Source organism: Mercenaria mercenaria, chromosome 8 (assembly GCF_021730395.1).
Source record: "Mercenaria mercenaria strain notata chromosome 8, MADL_Memer_1, whole genome shotgun sequence".
NCBI classification, from domain to species: Eukaryota; Metazoa; Mollusca; class Bivalvia; order Venerida; family Veneridae; genus Mercenaria; species Mercenaria mercenaria.
This window is the reverse complement of record NC_069368.1, coordinates 29,302,745-29,322,382: the sequence shown is the minus strand read 5'-3', so window position 1 is coordinate 29,322,382 and position 19,638 is coordinate 29,302,745. Positions and strand designations below refer to the sequence as shown.

General features: G+C 33.6%; 1 protein-coding gene across 1 annotated transcript in view; it reads left to right on the top strand.

Annotated features, from left to right (window-relative positions):
* The window catches only part of LOC123566683 (CD2-associated protein-like), a 49,365-nt gene extending 30,294 nt beyond the window's left edge, over positions 1-19,071 (top strand). Inside the window, exons 5-6 of the mRNA XM_053549096.1 lie at positions 17,976-17,989; positions 18,986-19,071. Of these exons, the coding sequence (XP_053405071.1) occupies positions 17,976-17,989; positions 18,986-19,071 (100 nt within the window). The remainder of the gene's footprint in view (positions 1-17,975; positions 17,990-18,985) is intronic.
* Positions 19,072-19,638: the final 567 nt, after the last annotated feature.

Below are 19,638 nucleotides of genomic sequence, written 5' to 3'. Positions count from 1 at the left end.
AAACCCCTCCTCAAACCCTACCCCCTCCCCACCAAAGAAAAAAAGAAAAGAAAAGAAGAAAGAAAATGATATTTTCCTTTAACCAAAATAGACATAGCAACTGATAAATAAAATATTGGCCTCTAATTACTGGCCACTAATTACTGTAAGTGAATCTGAAGATGTTAGATGGCTGCCTTCCGCTACTACAATGTATGGGAATTCATTTTTTTTCCTTCCGTAAACCAGTTATCATTGACTTAACGGTCTCCTTTGGCTATTCAGACACTATGTTTTCCTCATCAAAGATAAAGTCTTAGTCATGTCACTTTGTACTGAAAAAAATACACGGGATAATTAAAACCGAGGATTTTCTTTGTTTTGTTGAGTACAAAAAAGAAGATTTAAAAAAATCTGATATATCTAGTCAGTAGTCAGATTGGCGTTTCATTTGTAGATATGACCCAGCTGATGCCTGTTTGAAAATATTAAGACATATGACCATTCAACAAGTGTCTTTCATATTTTTTTTCACATTTAACTTCAGTGTTGTTTATTCAAACGTCTTACATTTATTAACAGAAATGTCTAATATTTGTCACCAGAAAAGTCTTCATTTGTCAAAAAAAAAGAACAAAAAAAGAACAAGGCTTAAATTTGTTACCCGGAAGGCCTTATATCTGTTACCAGAATCCTCTTACATTTATTACAGGAAACCCCCTTATATTTGTTACCAAAAAAAAAAAACGCGATATACTTGTTACCAGTAAACGTCAATTATATTTCTTATTAGAATGTATCTAGATGAACTCTGAAGCTATTTTATAAAATACATAAATAAGTCACCCGACAGCTTAGGGTTTTTACCTCTTATATCAAGATTAAAAAGGAAAATGTTTATATCCAATTTCTGAGCGGGATTCGAACCTACTTATGACACAGAGTACAACCAGTCCTGGCCACTCATCCACTTCTTACAGCTTGCTATCATTCATAAACCTATACGTTTACACTGTCGTGAGATCTATAATATTCTATATATCAAGTTCATTTTACTAGTTTGATAAAGTTTGATAAAGTTTGATAACGGAAATAACAAATTACAACTATCTAAAATTATTATCAAAGTCATCAGAATAACCTTATATTCATTTGTTATTAAATATATATACATCACTCAGTACATACTGAATTTATATTTTGATTTAGCTTCCTTAACCATTTCTCCTAAGAAAAATGTTTTCAACAATGAAAAGCATTTTCGCAATTCTTTATTAAATATTTTCAAACATGCTAAAATATCAGTATCCAGGAAAATTCTAGATTTTAGACGTATGAGTAAGAACGATGGCAAAGCCTCGTCTTTAAATTTTTTCTTACTCACACTCCTTAACCAAACCGAAAACTGATCAAGATATTCTTATATACTAGCTAAATAGGCCCGAAATGCAATACTTTCATATGGTATTCTTATATAGCAGCTAATTAGGCCCAAACCTAAATACACTAATGATTTTCTTATATTCAAGCTAAACTGGTTCTAGCTTGAACAAATCAAAATAATTTTTTTACAAACCTGCTAAATCGGCTCTTACCTAAACACTCAAATATGACATTTTCATATACGAGAAATTATATGATATTTCTATATACCAGTTAACACTCAAATATTACATTCTCATTATACCAGTATAATAGGCTCGAACCAAACCGCAACAACATACCAGCTAAACAGACCAGAACCTAAACACATATATGTGATGTTTTGATATACCAGCTAAATAAACACGAAATTAAGCATATCAATATGAATCTTGATATGCCAGCTCAAAAGGCCAATAGATCCGAACCTAAAGTCGTCAATATGATATTCTTATATCCGAGCTAAACAAACCCAAACCTAAACATGTCAGTATGAATTTCTTATATACCAGCTAAATACACATGACATAAAGTACATCAATATATTTTGATATGCCAGCTAAAAAGGCTCGAACCTAGATATCCATATATGATATTCTAATATACCAGCTTAATAGACCCGAACCTAAATATATCAGTATGATGTTATTATATACCAGCTTGATAAGCTTAATCCTAAACACATCATTATGACATTCATATATACCAGTTATATACGCCCGAAATTAAACACATCAAAATGATATTCTTTTGTGAAAGCTAAATGGGCTCGAACCTGAAGACTTTATATGATATATTTATGTACTAGCTTAATAGGTCGGAACAAAAAGATCAACGTGATATTCATGTATGCCAGCCTATGTATGTAGGCCCGACCCTATACATATCAATACAAATTATTTTATATATACCAGCAAAATGGGCCCGAACTTAACCACTCAAATATAATAATCTTATATATATGTACTAGTTAACTAGGCTGGAACCAAACTACTCTAAACAGGCCGCTAAACAGGCCAGAATCCAAACAAATCAATATGATATAATTCAATGCCAGCTAAATAGGCAAGAACATACACACTCCAATACGTTATTCTTATATACTATACCAGCTAAGTAGACCCAAACTAAACATACCAAATTAACAGGACCGAACATAAGGACTTTATTACTAGCTATTTAGGCACGAATATAAACACTCAAATATGGTATTTCTATATACCAGTTGTACAAGATCAAACTTAAATAAATGAATATGGTATTTGTACGTACCAGCTAAATAGGTCAAAACCTACACATCAATATGATATATACCAGCTAAATAGGCCCAATCGTAAACAGTCCAATATGATATTCTTATAAATCGGCTTAATAGGGCTTAATAGACAGGAACATAAACACATCAATATGATGTTCTAAAGTGCAAGCTAAATAGATCCAAACCTAAGCATGTGCATATGATACTTTTATACATCAGCTAAATAGGTCTAAACTTATTTACATGATCTTTAAAGTTAAATGCATCAAGATATCTAATTGTGCTTTCCCGCTTGGTATCATCACAAGCAAATTTAAAACATTTGTTCATTTTAGGTCTTCTACCAAACATAATAAATTCAGTTTTCAAGTGTTCATTTTCAGTTTGTTTCTATTTACCGAGTCATTGATTATAATCCGCACCTTTCGAGGTCTCCGAACGCTTGCGATTCTACGGGAACAGATGTTGGACGAACGCTTTTATTTGCTATATGGCCATCAGAAAAAACCGTAGACTGATATGAATTTTGGAATGGCATCAATAAGAGTTCCAGCTTAGGTGAGATACAGCGGACCAAGGCAACTGGCATGGGGTACACTGCATTCAATCTGGCTGTCTATGCATTGCTGATATTAACGTTACAAGTCCCAGGCCTTAAGCAGGGCTCTACCCATTGAAGAGCTGTTTCACAGACATCATACTGTGCTTTAAGGATATCTAGCAAAATGTGATCGAAAGTGTCGAATTTAAGTCAATTGCAATAAAGGCCGTGACTTCCTGCTTCTCCATTCCACTAAGAAGATCATTAACCAACGGAAGTAGTGTAGATTCACAGGAGTGATACTTCCTGTATGCAGACTGGTTCTTTGGCAAAAGACTGTTTGGATTTACATGTTTGTTTAATCTGTAAAGAACAGCATTCTAAATACATTTTGACAGAAATGACGATTTACTCACAGGGCGATAGTTGAAAATGTCTGATTCAAGACCTGCTTTTTTAGCAAAGGTCAAACAACTGCTTGTTTGTATTTGAAAGGAAAACACCTTGTTTCGGTTGAAGATTTACCAGTTTAGGGATACTATGGAGATGTTCGTCTACAAGTGACTTCAGAATACGTGTTGGGAAAATATCTAGCTCAGAAGACGTAGTATTCAGTCCACTGATAAGTTCTTTCACTTCGTCTTGAGCCGATTCGGTATTTAAATTTGAATATCCCTTACTTGAGGTTCAGAGTGTTGGTATTCCCTTAACGACTGACCAATTTTTGAGACTTTTGTCATGAAAAAGTCAACAAATTTGTCGGCCAATGAATTATTAGATTCTCCTTGCGGAAGTGGTTTTCGGTTTTAGTACCAGTTATTTTAGATATTAATCGGTACAGAGTCTTGGAATCACCTTTTCAAAAAAAAAAAAAAAAAAAAAAAAAAAAAAAAAATAGCGTTCTCTGTCTTTTCACTAAGTGTGTTTCTCTTTTGACGTTTGATTTTAAATCATATTTGTTTCTTACTGCTTTATATGACTCAGACTGATCTATTTCACCGTAATGTCTTCATGTACGCTAAGACTTTCTAACTTGATGCTTTAGATGTTGCAAATTTTCATTGAACCATGGTTTGGATGCACTTTGAATAACAGTTTTCTCTTTTTCAGGAGAGTGCTTAGTCAGGACATCCTCTATTTCCAATTCAAACTCATTCACAAACTTGTTGATATTCTGTGAATTTACGTTTTTTGCATTTAGGTCACTGGAAAATTCTGATTCATTCAAACGCTTTTTTAAATTTCTAAATTATACGCTTTTACAAGTAAAAATATTCTCTTTTTTTAACATCAAGGAATACCTTAACAACCCATTGATCAGACAGTTCTGGTCGTCAAGGCTGACATATAATATTCTACATGAACACCATTAAGTGACTCAGTTATGACTAGATCCAATGTCATATTGTTTAATGCTAGCTAAATAGGTTAAAACCTAAAGACTAGACGACACCCTTATGTACCAGCTTTATAGGCATAATATTCATATATGCAAGCTATACTGGCCCGGACTTATACGCATCGATACGAATAACATAATATGTACCAGCTAAATAGGAATAAAAATAAACACTCAAAGTTAATATAATATTTTTATGTAACATCTTATAAGAATAAAATTAAACATACCAATATGATATTCTTCTATATCGGCTTAATAGGCCCTAAATTGTCCTATATTCCAGCTAAGTAGACTCAAACCTAAAATTCCAATATGATTTTCTTTTATACCAACGTAATTGGCCCAAACTTAAACACTATGATATGTTATTCTTGAATCTCAGTTAAACAGATCCAAACCTGAAAACTCCATATGATATTTCTAATAAACCAGGTAAACTGGCCTAATTCTAAAAAAAATCAACATGATATTCTTATATATCAGCTAAATAGACCCGAATAGCCTAATGGTAGAACTAAACCTCATCGATAGCCTAGCGATAGAGCGTTCGCTTCGAGTGCGGGAGGTCGTGGGTTCGATCCCCGGCGGCGTCATACCAAAGACGTGAAAAATGGTTCCAGTATCTCCCTTGCTCTGCGCTCAGCCTCTTCTCTCATACCCTAATGGTGATGGATTCCATCAGGAATGAGGTGTCGAGAGTGACTAATACAAATTGCACAACAACCTTCAAAATCTACTTAAAATAAATTATGTATAAAGTATATATAATATTCTTAGAACCAGAACGTAAACACATCGATATAATATTTTATTATATGGCATAATAGGCCTTAAGCTAAACACGCCAATATGATATCTTATATACCAGATAGATAGACCCAAACCAGACTCCAATATGTTATTCTTATATCTCAGCTGAAACATGGAAACTTGAACACTCTAATATGATATTTCCATATACCAGCTAGCTAGGCCCAAACCTAAAACTTAATATGATATTCCTTTATACTGGCTAAATAGACCCACACCTAAACACATCAATATGATATTGACACGCACTTGCGGAATTGTCTAACACTAAACACATTAACATGATTTTCCTATACACTATTTCAACAGTGTCTGGCCCAAAACTAAAAAAGGTCAATATGATATTCCTATATGCCAGTTTAATAGTCCAGAAACTAAAGAATCTTGTATTATATTCTGATATACAAGCTTGATAGACCCGGACCATAAAATATTAATATGATATTATTATATGCCGGCTAAATAGGCCCAAACATAAACACATCAATATGAATTATCTAATATTTACCACATAAATAAGTTCGAAACCAAACACACCAAAACAAAAAACTGTATGAACCAAAAAGAATGAATGGGATATTCTTACAGACTAGCTAAATAGGCCAGACACTAAACAGATCAATATGATATTTTTGTATAATACAAGCTAGGCCGTAAGCAAAAGACTCCAATATGATATCTGAAATTCTAGCTAAACGGGCCCAAACCTGAACGCTCCAATATGACATTTCCATTATACCAGCTAACTAGGCCCAAACTAAGACATCAATATGATATTCTTATATACTAGTTAATTAGGCCTGATAGGCCAAATTAATATTCTTATATACCGGCTAAATAAGTCCGAAACTAAACACTCCAAAATATTTTTATATTCAAGCTTAATAGTCCGAACCTAAAGACTAATATGATATTCTTTAATACCGGCTACATAGACCCGAACCTAAACACTCCAATTTGACATACTTATAAACCAGCTAAATCGGCTCGAACAAAAACACAACATTCTAATATTCTTGTAAAACATCTAGCTCTACCTGATATTCTTATAAAACAGATAAACTTGACCGATACTAAACACATCAATGAAATATTGTTGTATATGCCAGCTAAATATGCCCGAACCTGAATACATCATTATGATATTCTTATATACCAGCTAAATAGGCCCGAAGCTAAATAAAAGTAAATAGTTCAATATGCTATTCTTAATCAGCTATATAGTCTTGATTCTAAACACATCAATAAAATATTTTATATATACTAGTTAAAAAGGTCTGAACCGGAACACAGCATTATGATATTCGGTAAAAACAATATATATACCGGCTAAATAGGTCCGAACCTAAACAAATCAATATGATATTCTTATACACCAGCAAAATAGATCCGAACCTATACATTCCGTTTTGAAATTCTTATATGCCAGCTAAATAGGCGCAAACCTAAAAATTCTTATATGATTAAACCAACTACCTGGACCCGAATATAAACACTCCAATATGATATTGTTACATACCAGCTCAATAGGCCTTAATTAAGCTAAAGACTCTTATACGAAGTTCTTTTTTACCGGCTTTATCGGTCCGAACCTAAACACACTCCAGTATTTATAGGTCATTAGTTTTGTATCGGGAAATATGCAGGCGTTCTGCAGTGGAAATATTGCGCGACTTAAGGAGGTGCAATATTTTTCCGCTTAAGAACCTTTTAATTACATACAAAAATGTACGTATCAACACGTTAAATATAATGCAGTTATTATAAATTTGTCCAATAGCCTGAATAAGATGCATTACTGGACTAAGAACTAAATAAAATAATTAATGCAATGACACACAGTAAATTACGCCACACACCCGATATGAAATTCAGTGTATGGAATAATGTTGATGTTTCCGGTACCAATGTAATTTAACGGGGAATAGAAACGAGTATGTAATAAGATTTTTTTATATACCCATTTGATTGGCACGAACTTAGACACTCGGCTACTAATAAATAGGTTCGACGCTAAACACATCAATGTGACATGTTTATATACTTACTAATTACGCACGAACTAAACACATCAATATGATATTCTTGTATACCATCTAAATAGGCCCGAACTTAAATTCTCAAATATGCTATTCTTTATAGCAGCTAAAATACTTTTGTTTGATACTTTGAATATGACGTAACTATTTCTCACTCGCAAACACGCAAAGATTTCTGGTACTTGAATAATTAAATATGTAATTTAGATCTCAGCAGGTCTATAAAGCAAATATTTATCTAGCACTACTTCGATTTCATTGTATCCCGCTTGAAAAAGACAAATCTATAGATTAGCTAACTGTAAATATTTGTAATGACAAAATCAAGGTGGAACCGAAATAAATTACAGTTGATGACATAAATAGTCCCACACAATTATAATTGGTCAAGCTATGGACGACAAGGTCAGATAATATGCCAATTAAAAAAATTCGAAGATTAAAAACAGCATTTACATGAGCAAGAAAAAAACCTTGACAAATTATGAAAGTGATCATTCCAAGATGTTCATATCTGAACACCTCAAGAGGGTTATTATAGTGTTTTACTGAGGGTTCTTATAATGTTTTACTCAGGGTTCTTATAGTGCTTTACTGGCGGTCATTATAGTATTTTTACCGAGGGTTTTTATAGTGTTTTACTGTGGGACATTATAGTATTTTACTGGGGGTTGTTATAATGTTATACTGTGGGTTATTATGGTATTTTACTGAGGGTTCTTATATTATTTTACTGAGGATCATTATAGTGCTGTACTGAGGGTATTTATATTGTTTAACTGAGGGTTATTATAGTGTTTTACTGACGGTTCTTATATTATTAACTGAGGGATATTATAGAGTTTTACTGATGGTTATTACAGTGTTTAACTGAGGATCATTATAGGGTTTTACTGAGTGTTTTTACATTGTTGAACTGAGGGTTATTATCGTGTTTTATTGAGGCTGATGTAAATGTTTTACTGAGAGTTCATATAGTGTTTTTCTGAGAGTTATTACAGTGTTTTACTGAGGATCATTATAGGATTTTACTGAGGTTTCTTACATTGTTTAATTGAGAGTTATTAAAGACAGAGTGTTTTACTGAGGATCATTATTGGGTTTTACTGAGGATTGTTACTTTGCTTACCGGAGGGTTATTATAGTGTTATACTGAGGCTTATAAAATGTTTTACTGAAAGTTCTTATATTGTTTTACCTAGGGTAATTATAATGTCTTACTGAGTGTTATTTTATTGTTTTACTGAGGGTTATTATGGTGTTTTACTTAAGGGTTATTATAGTGTTTTACTTAGGGACATTATAGTGTTTTACTAAGGGACAATATAGTGTTTTACTTAGGGACATTATAGTGTTTTACAAAGGGACATTATAGTGTTTTACTAAGGGACATTATAGTGTTCTACTTAGGGACATTATAGTGTTTTACTAAGGGACATTATAGAGTTTTACTAAGGGATATTATAGTGTTTTACTTAGGGACATTATAGTGTTTTACTTAGGGACATTATAGTGTTTTACTAAGGGACATTATAGTGTTTTACTAGGGACATTATAGTGTTTTACTGAGGGATATTATTGTGATTTACATAGGTACATTGTAATGTTTTACTGAGGGATATTTTTGTGTTTTATACAGGTTTATTATTGTGGTTTACTTTGGGATATCATAGTGTTTTACATAGGGACATTATGGTGTTTTACATACTTGTAGGGATATTATAGGAATTTATTGAGGGATATTATTGCGTTTTACATAGGGACATTATAGTGTTCTACATAGGGACTTTAAAGTGTTTACATAGGGATATTATAGTGTTTTCCATAGGGAAAGTATTGTGTTTTACATAAGGATATTATAGTGCTTTACTGAGGAACATTGTAGTGTTTTACGTAGGGACATTATAGTGTTTTACACAGAGACAATATAGTGTTATACTTAGGGATATTATAGTGTTTTACATAAGGATAGTATTGTGTTTTACACAAGTACATTACAGTGTTTTACTGAGGGACATTATAGTGTTTTACATAAGGATAGTATTGTGTTTTACACAGGTACATTACAGTGTTTTACTGAGGGACATTATAGTGTTTTACTAAGGGACATTATAGTGTTTTACGTAGGGTCATTATCGTGTTCTACACTTGGATAATATAGTGTTTTACTTAGGGACATTATAGTGTTTTACACTGGGATATTATAGGGTTTTACATAGGAACTTTAAAGTGTTTTGCTGAGAGAAATTATAGTGTTTTACGTAGAGACATGATAGTGTTTTACTGAAGGATGTCATAGTGTATTACATAAATATATTATAGTGTTTTACAGAGGGATATTAAAGTGTTTTAATAGGGATATTATAGTGTTTTACTGAGGGATATTATTGTGTTTTACATAGGGACGTTATAGTGTTTTACATAGGGACATTACAGTGTTTTACATAGTGATATTATAGTGTTCTGCATAAGGATATTATAGTGTTTTACGCATGGACATTGTAGTGTTTTACATAGGGAAATTATAGTGTTTTACGTAGAGACATTGTAGTGTTTTATATAGGGATATTATAGTTTATTATACCTCTATTTTATTTACAATGATAAAATCCTATTACCCGAGAAAGAGATATTTTGACTATCAAACACATTTTCAACCATTTATTACACGTGACCAAGCGAAAGTGACTGCCAGGTCATGTGACCGCGCTGATATTTTGAATGTCATATAAGGGCAATTAGCTGCTTCATTTTTTTTAACCAAATGATTGCCTCCCTTGTACACATATACTAGTAGTAGTGACGTAACTATTCAATGTGTACACAGGCGATTACCGCTGTAAAGGTGAAACTGTTAAATTAAATGAATTAAAATCATTTTTAAACATTTTTATGTACTAATTTTGTCCGGTATAATAAAATAAATATCATATGGGAGCGTGTGCGACACTGATATTGTCAACCCTCGAAACAGAGTGTCAACACTCGGCTTTCGCCTCGGGTGACATTCTGCCCTCTGGTTGACAATGTCGATGTCACACACGCTGCAATATGATATTTATATAGTTTTAAATAGGGAAACTGCATTGTTTTACATAGTGAAATTATAGAGACATTATAGTATTTTACGTAGGAACATTGTGTGTGTGTGTGTGTGTGGGGGGGGGGGGGGGGGGGGGTGCGTGTGTGCGTGTGTGTGTGTGTGTTCGGGTTTAACGTCATTTTCAACAATTTTTCAGTCATATAAACGACGGTGTCTGATTGTAGCAGTGAGCATAATGCCCAACTTTATAGTACTGCCTCACTGGAATATCACGCGGTAGACACGTGACATAATACCCTACCCAGTCACATTATACTGACACCGGGCTGACCAGTCCTAGTACTACCCTCTTAATGCTGAGCGCCAAGCGAGGAAGCTACTAGTACCATTTTTTACGTCTTTGGTATGACGCGGCCGGGGATCGAACCCATGACCTCACGCACTCAAAGCGAACGCTTTACCAATAGGCTACCGAGGCGGTTGTAGTGTTTTAATGAGGGATATTATAGTGTTTTACTGAGGGACATTATAGTGTTTACATAGGGATATTATAGTGTTTTACTGAGGAATATTATTGTGTTTTACACAGGGACAGTATAGTGTTTTACATAGGGACATTATTATGTTTTACATAAGGATATTATAGTGTTTTACATAGGGACATTATAGTCTTTTACATAGGGATATTATAGTGTTTTTATGGGGGATATAACATGTATAGTGTTTTACTGAGGAATATTATTGTGTTTCACAGAGCGACATTATAGTGTTTTACATAGGGACATTATTATGTTTTACATTGGAATATTATAGTGTTTTACATAGGGACATTATAGTGTTTTACATAATGATATTAGAGTGTTTTACTGAGGGATATTATAATGTTTACATAGTGACATTATAGTGTTTTACATAGCGACGTTATAGGGTTTTCACTTAGAAACATTATAGTCTTGTACATAGGGGCATTATAGTGTTTTACATAGGGATATATAGTGTTTTACATAGGGATATTATAGTGTTTTACATAGGGATATTTTAGTGTTTAGGTGCATTATAGTGTTTTACATAGGGATAATTTAGTGTTTAGGTGCATTATAGTGTTTTACATAGGGATATTAAAGTGTTTTACTGAGGGATATTAAAGTGTTTTACTGAGGGATAATTCTGTGTTTTACTGAATCTTCAAATGTGAGGTTTAAAGCACACAACTTGACATAAGTGACTGTTAACCTGATTTACATACTTACTACTGAAAATTATACTAAGTTGTTAAGTGATTCAAGTGTGGTTTATTCATATAGATAATGTGATAAACGAAAACAATTTACAGAGTAACACACGTTTATTGAAAATTGTATTCCATGATAATGAATCGCCAAACAACTGTTGAAACAATTCCCTAAATACAACAATCGATCTTTCGCAAATATCTTCACTGGTGAAAAGACGTGGGTTCACTTTTATGAGCCCAAGTGAAAGATACTGAACAAAATATGGGCAACCAAAGGAAGTCAAAGACTTTGCATAACAAAACGCACCATGAGCGTCAAAAATGTAATTTATGTAGTTTTCTTTACAAATAAAGGTTCTGTTATTCCAATTGCCGTACGAAAGGGTCAATCTGTAAATACCAAGTTTTACAAAGGCAAGGTCATTCATAAATTTAAGAAATATTTCGCAAACCATCGACCAGCAACTGGTCTCCGTGGTGTCAGGTTGTTACATGACTATGCTGCGTCGCACAAAGCGGCCATTGTACGAATATCTGAAACAGGAAAAGGTTGTCTAGCTTCCTCACCCTCCTTATTCGCCAGATCTTGCCCCCTGTGAATTTTTCCTATTTCCGAGGCTCAAAAAGCACCTTACTGGAAGAAAATATCAAACGCGCAAAAATCTCTGTTCGGTTATTTTCCAGTATCAGAACAGTATACCTCGAAAAGATTATGAAAACGCCTTTAAAAATTGGATTAAAAGACTGAAACTTTGTATATCACATGGTGGTGAGTATTTTGAAGGATTGAGATAATTATTTTGGCATTTTTAAGCACTTCTGAAAATTGGCCTAGTTGCATCTATAATTGAACACCCCTCGTTTTATCAAATTTTTTATAACTCACCTGAACTTTATTCAGGATAACTGTTAGTAAGGGTGGAGTGTCTGGCATAAATTATGCCATCCTGCATCAACAATTTTAGCTCATCTGAACCATAGCATTGGCATTTATGTCGGTGTTTGTTTAGAATTTTGTTAAGGTCTACCTTTTCTCAGCTTTGAAACGTCGCACACTTACCATTGTAAGGGGACTGAGTAGGCCAAACACCGTAATTCTTATAGGCATCATCTCAGAATTATAGCCTTTTTTGTACTTAAAAGTTTGAGTTTCTTGGTTTAAATTTTTGTTTAGGTCCACCTTTTCATAAAAACTATAAGAGCTACAGTTTTGAAACTTTACACACTTGTTTATCATCAATAGGGGGACTATGCAGGCCAAGAACTACAACTCTGCATTTTGTTATAATAATGGTCCTTATGTACTTAGAAAAGTTTCATGTTTAAGATTTTTGTTTAGGTCCATCTTTTCTCAACATTTATAATAGATACAACTTTGAAACATTGCACTCTTGTTTATCATCATTAGGAAACTATGTAGGTCAAGAACATCATTCGGGAACTATGTAGGTCAAGAACCAAAACTCTAACCTGCATTTTTGTCAGAATTATGGCCCTTTTTGTACTTAGAAAATCTGAACTATAACTGTTCTCTAACATTTGTCGAGCACTTGCAGACTGGCGATGGTACCTGCAGGCGGTCTTCTTGTTGCATTATCATAGCTAAAAACTAGAAATAGCTTTATATTGCTTTTAACTACTTAATGGATGTTCACCAAACGTAGTCAGAAGCAAGCCTAGGATAAATAGTCAAAGTTCTCCTCAGGTGAACAACCTAGGCCCATTTAAGCGTCTTGTGAAAAAATGTGGACAGTGGTGGAAGATTATATATTTTGCTCCAATCTTTATGTAGTGACATATAGTTTTGCTGGTGTTCATCATAAGTATGTATGCCTGTCCATACGTCAGTCCGTACATCCCAAAATCTTGTCCCAACTTCTCCCAATTAATTGGTGCTCTCTAACCAAGTTGTGAATTACTAATCAACAAAAAAAAATGAAATGGTATAAAATCCTGAAACATAGTTTTTTCATATAAAATGATCAATCAAACGTAGTGTATATTCTCGAAAAAAAGGCTCAAAGGGATGTTGCAAAAGATGGGTTTTTTATTCCCTCCCATCCCTTTCCTATTAAAAGTAGGAGAGGCAGGCTGCAAATATAGTGTTCGAGTGTGTATTTGTGTTCGTGTCTCAGTCCACAAAATTAATTCAAACGAACAAAATAATTATAGATGAATTCGCAGAAAAGCAAAGATAATTTTAGAAAAAAAAACAAATTCTTGTTTTGAAGGAATAGAATTTTGTTAATGCAATAGTTATTTGTTCTTACAGGTCAAGTATAATGCTGAAGTTTTCTGTGTCCTTTCCACTGACCTTATACAACTTATGCAGTCTATTGAACAGTATGTACATATCTTTTTTTTAATAAACATTGCAAAGAAAACTAAAGAGTGCAGTAGGTATAATGATAAGGTTCAGTATTTATAATTTAATTTGAATAATGGAATCTATTTCAATATTCACCCTCATATGTAATAAAGGACAATGTTCATCCCAGCCCCTCCCCAACCAAATTAACCCCTATCTTAAAGGTCAACCCCACCTTGTGCTGAATTGGAAATTAGCAGACAAAATTCATCCATTGATTTTATTAAACCAAGATTAGAATTTAATAAATATTAACAAGAAAGGAATGATGGTTAAGAATTAAACAGAATTAACTGAAAATAGCATTCAGTGTTATTTACTTTTCCCTCTGAATTTGAAAATACTATGTTTTCTCCCTTTTTATAAAGGATAAGTGGAAGCATTATATTAGTTTAAGCTTAACACAGTACTTTTCAATACCCTACTGGTTGAAACCAGGATTGCGCATTTCCGTCCGTCCGTCTATTCGCAATTTAGTGTCAGGCCTATAACTCTGTCATTTATCAAGGGATCTTGATATTATTTGGCATGAATGTTCCCTATAATGCGAAAAACCCAGAGCACTAGCTTGAAGGGCAAGGTCAGACTTGGAGGTAAAAGTTCAGTAAGTGATTTTTCTTGTCCAGTTAATAACTTTGCCATCCATTAAAAAGATTTTTATATTACTTGGCGCAAATGTTCTCCATTCTAAGATGATGTACCATGCACAACTCTAAAACACCTAGCTCAAAGGCCAAGGCGACAATTGGCAGTCAAAGTTAACATGGAATGAACAGGGTTTGATTCGCGGCCGGTCCAGAACTCGTACATCCATCAAGGTATTGCAATATTACTTAGCATAAATGACTATAATAGACGACGTGTCAAACACTACACCATAACCTTAGCTTAAAGGTCAATGCCACACTTGGAGATCAAAGGTCAAAATTCTGGTCCATATCTCTGTCATGCAAAAAAAAAGAAAATTTAAATTCAAGTTGGCACAAATATTCCCCTGGGCGAGACAATGTATCATGCCCGAAACCTGGACCCTTAACTGAAAGGTCAAGGTCACTCATAGAGATCAAAGGCCAACAGGGATTTTTTCCTGTCCGATCTATATTTCAACAATCTTTAAAGAGACTTAAGTATTTCTTGGCACAAAATACCCCTGAATAAGATGATGTGTCATGCACCATGAACATTAGCTCAAAGGTCGAGGTTTCTTTTGGGGTCAAAGGTTCATAGTGTTTGTTTTTCCTGTATGGTCAATATCTATCATCTAAGTAGGGATAACAATAGCACTTGGCACAAATATTTCCATAATTAGACAACATGTCTTACAAAACTCCTTTTTCCTAACACAAAGGTCAGAGTCACTGTCGTCATTCTTGTCCATAACTTTGCCATCCATTAAGGGATTTTCCTATTACTTAATACGAATGTTCCTCATAATGAGACAATATGTGTTCAATACCTAGATCAATAGCGTAAAGGTCAATGTCACACATGAAGGTCAGAACCCAACATTAATCTTTTCCTGTCCAGTCTGTTACATGTTTTTGTAAGCTCATATGTCATATAGACCCAATTAGAAGAAATGTTGGTGTGTTTTTTTTTCTTCAGAATTACTTCCCTTTCACATGAAGATTTCTTATATTTCTCATATTTTCCCGCCAATTTCAAAATGAAATGTTATCAAAATTGAAACTAAATACTTTTTTATATCAATAGATGTTATGAAACAATCAAGAACTATAGACATTTTTATATGCAAATCTTAATCCAGATTTTATGACGTATATTGTATATATAGTACAGTATTGTTTATACATAATTCGGAGATAACAGATCATTATGTTATACCGCAGTAGAGAAAATTAGGTACATTCTAGTAGGGGACTTTGTATTGCATGACAATACTTCATTCACTTGTGCTTTTTTTCAGTTCTAAACTAAACCTGTACAGAATATCTGAAGTCTATATCAAACTTGATCAGCAGTAAATGAAAAGTTTTGACTACTTTGTATAATTTTTGGACCCTTTGCTAACATTGATAGGGCCTCTTAATTTTCTTCTTGAAATGCTTCTTGAACTTTGCTAATTATAAAACGATTTCAGGTTGAGGTCTCAGTAAAGGTCCATAACAATGAATTTTTTATATTGGAGTTATGTCCCTTTAATTAGTCAGAAATGTGAATTTTGACATTTTCTGCTCAATAACTAGATCGTTTTCTTGGAAGTCAGAAATACATAGAAGCTGTTTCACTGTTAAACCTTGGTTGATATTGACGGGTCCTATTGATCCACAAATGTCCACTAAATATATAGGGCATTTTTCCTTTTATCTATGTCATACTTATCCTGGAAAGGAAAATTTTAAAATGAAGTTGTTTCAAAATTTATTTGGCTTCCAATTTCACTTCTAGAAGAGGGTAGAGTGTAAGGTCGGTTGGTAAGCAGTCCAAAAGTCCAAAATATAGTATTAGGGTTATTTGTTTTGATTTGTTTGTTTTGTTTAGATGGGTTTAACGTCGAACCGACACTATTATAGGTCATATAGCGACATTCCAGCTTTTATGGTGGAGGAAGACCCCAGGTGCCCGCCGTGCATTATTTCATCACTGGCGGTCACATGGGTAGAACCACTGACCTTCCATAAGCCAGCTGGATGGCTTCCTCACTTGAAGAACTCAACGCCCCTAGTGAGACACGAATCCACATCAGTGAGGGGCTGTTTTGATTTGATTAAGACAACTGGGAACATGTCCTTGACAATGAATATGAAGGAAAGAACATATAATTAGCCATGTCTGCTGAGTCAAACATTATTTTATGATGTCCAAAATATTACAAATGATATTATAAATACTGTCAAAATCATTAAGTTTTGTTGGAAACTGTTGTAATTGTGTTGGCATAAACTTTTGTAGAAAATAAAAGACTCAGATTTGTGGATTTCCGGCTTTAATTTAGGTATTGACTAATGAAAGCATTGTTCTCAGTTTCGAAAAATTTGACATAGATCTTGAGGTGTGTCCTTTTATGTTGTATTTTTACCTGTTTCGATATACACATTGCGCACTATCATTGATACGACACTAATCTGCAAATCTGATATCAAGCTTTTAAATGTGAAATGTTTGTGCATAATTTCTTTTTCTTTTCTCAGTGATTTCATTGTCTCAAAATAAGACAAAAATCAGAAAAGTCGACCAACCACTGTCTCAACAAAAACAAAAGGAAGATTTTTCTGAATATTTGCATTAATTTTTATTTTTTGTTTTTGTTTTGGTAAAACATAAAACTAGAAGTAAAAGAAAATTAAGGGTAGATTTGTACTTGAAAATTGCCTTAACTAATAACTAATGCTAGGTGTTGTGAATGCGTTGGGTTAGAGTCAGTTATGTTGTCTGCTAAACCCATCCATCATCCAGCAGTGGGACTTTGACCCCTGAAGGAAATCAAAGGTTCATTCACCCTTAACTTTAGTTTATTCTTTTCATACAGAGAATGATTTGTGCTGGTAGGAAACTTATGCACCTCAAGTGACTGCTACTGTATAAAATAGTAGCTAACAATACTGCAGATATTTTTTAAGTTTTCATGCGATCATTTAATTGTGTAGGATTTATTTGAGATACCAACATTTCGAGACTATACACATAACATTCTGGTAAAAAATGTAAAGAAATTGATACCAGTGTAAGCAACAATTTTCATAGTCAAAAATAAATGGAACTTCAAATATTAGTGAAAATTAAACTCTTGCAATTGTTTTCCAATTTACAGTAACCATTTACATTTTTCATGAGATAGATATTCTAGATATATTGCCTTCACAATGTCATATTGATATGATACTAATATATAGTAGATGATATAATTTTTAATTTCAGACTCAAGTTAACAAGTAAGTAGACACTTTAATGAAATGTACACCACATTATAAAAGATTTATAAAACCGAACGAGATAAGGAGAGCAAGGGACTTTGAAGTGGCAGGTGGGTAAACATATATCCTTGTTTGTTTAATACCATTTTTCAATAGAAATTTCATTGCTGTAAAGGTTGATACTTAACATAATTTTGCATTCTATGCCAGTACCCATTAGATTTCTGCAAGTGAGGAAAACTGAGCAAGACTCATAGTAGGTGGAGATTTAATGGCTTCATACGTATTGTCATATTCTCATGTAGAACACAGGGATAGACATCTCATGATCCATAGCTGTATGATTTACGGTGGCAAACCCATGTGACTTTATAGCAAAGGTTGCGAGTAAAATCAGACAAAAACTGGCTCGATTCAGGTAACATTTTTGTCATTTATTTTCTTAATAATCGACGGATTTTCACAAAACAAAGACGAACACCTATTCCATACAAAGATAGAAGACAGCCGGAAATATCCAGGGAAATGCTGCTATTTATTCAAACATTCAAAAAACTGATTTTCTGAGTTAAAGATGCCGTGGTATGGTTGGGAGTATTTTCAGGAAAAATGTGTAAATATGCCATCTGTTGCCACTATGCAAGTGAAAAAGCACATCATTTCAGTATTATATGTCAGTTATGGCGCGTAGGAAACTATGAAAGTAAAGGCTAGATTTGTTCCTGGAAAAACAAAACTTTGCTATGGTTCAGAGCAATTTCAGATTGCTATGGCCGAGAGCAATCCGAACTTCTGTCGTGAAATCAGATGTTTTTGTCATTGAAACTTCCATTTGAATAGCGTTTGTCACTAATTCAACACACGTCAGCATATTTCATGACCGTACGGAGTCTCAGTGCAAAGTCAAAGTTGGTCTGATTAAGATTAAACCTACATTCGTAATTATGTTCTCGTACAACTGATCCAAAATATATTTGTGCTATTCAAATAAAAAGTTCTCTTTTCTCATTTCAGTCCACCGTATATTCAGTGCAACATTACCATCATCAAACGAGCTGCTAGCAGAGAAACTCAAATTCAACGTAAACATTTATTACTAGTTGAACTAAATATTTCAAACTTAACGAGGCCTCTGATGACTCTCATTCATATTTCAATGTTTTTGTATGTTCACTTCTGAAAGAGAATACACTGAATGAATTCTTTAGGGGGACCTTAACAGATAATAGATAAGGGTAGATTAACAGCCTGAATACATCCACTTTACACATGTTGTATATATATTTTTAGCGAAATTAATTCAGAACTTAAATGTAATCTATATATTGGTAACATGATATTTAAGCTATAATTCAGAAGAAAGTATGTAGCTACTAGTCACTTAGCCTTTGTTTGAGACTTGCTGTCAAACAAGGATTTTCGCAATTTCTTAACGCTAGTGGCTTTCCATGGAGTCCTTTTCAATGTCGGACTGTTTAACGATACAAATGGAGATCTTGAACCCGGTCGTTTCAGTGACAGCTTAGAACTTGGTGTTATAAATTTCTTTGTTGATGGCGATTGAATGGTGTTGCGTTTCTTTGCAGACATTTTCACCCTATATTTCATAATACATGTAGTCTCCGAGCCAAGTTTCTCTGCCATCGTGTCGGGCCATAACTTTATTT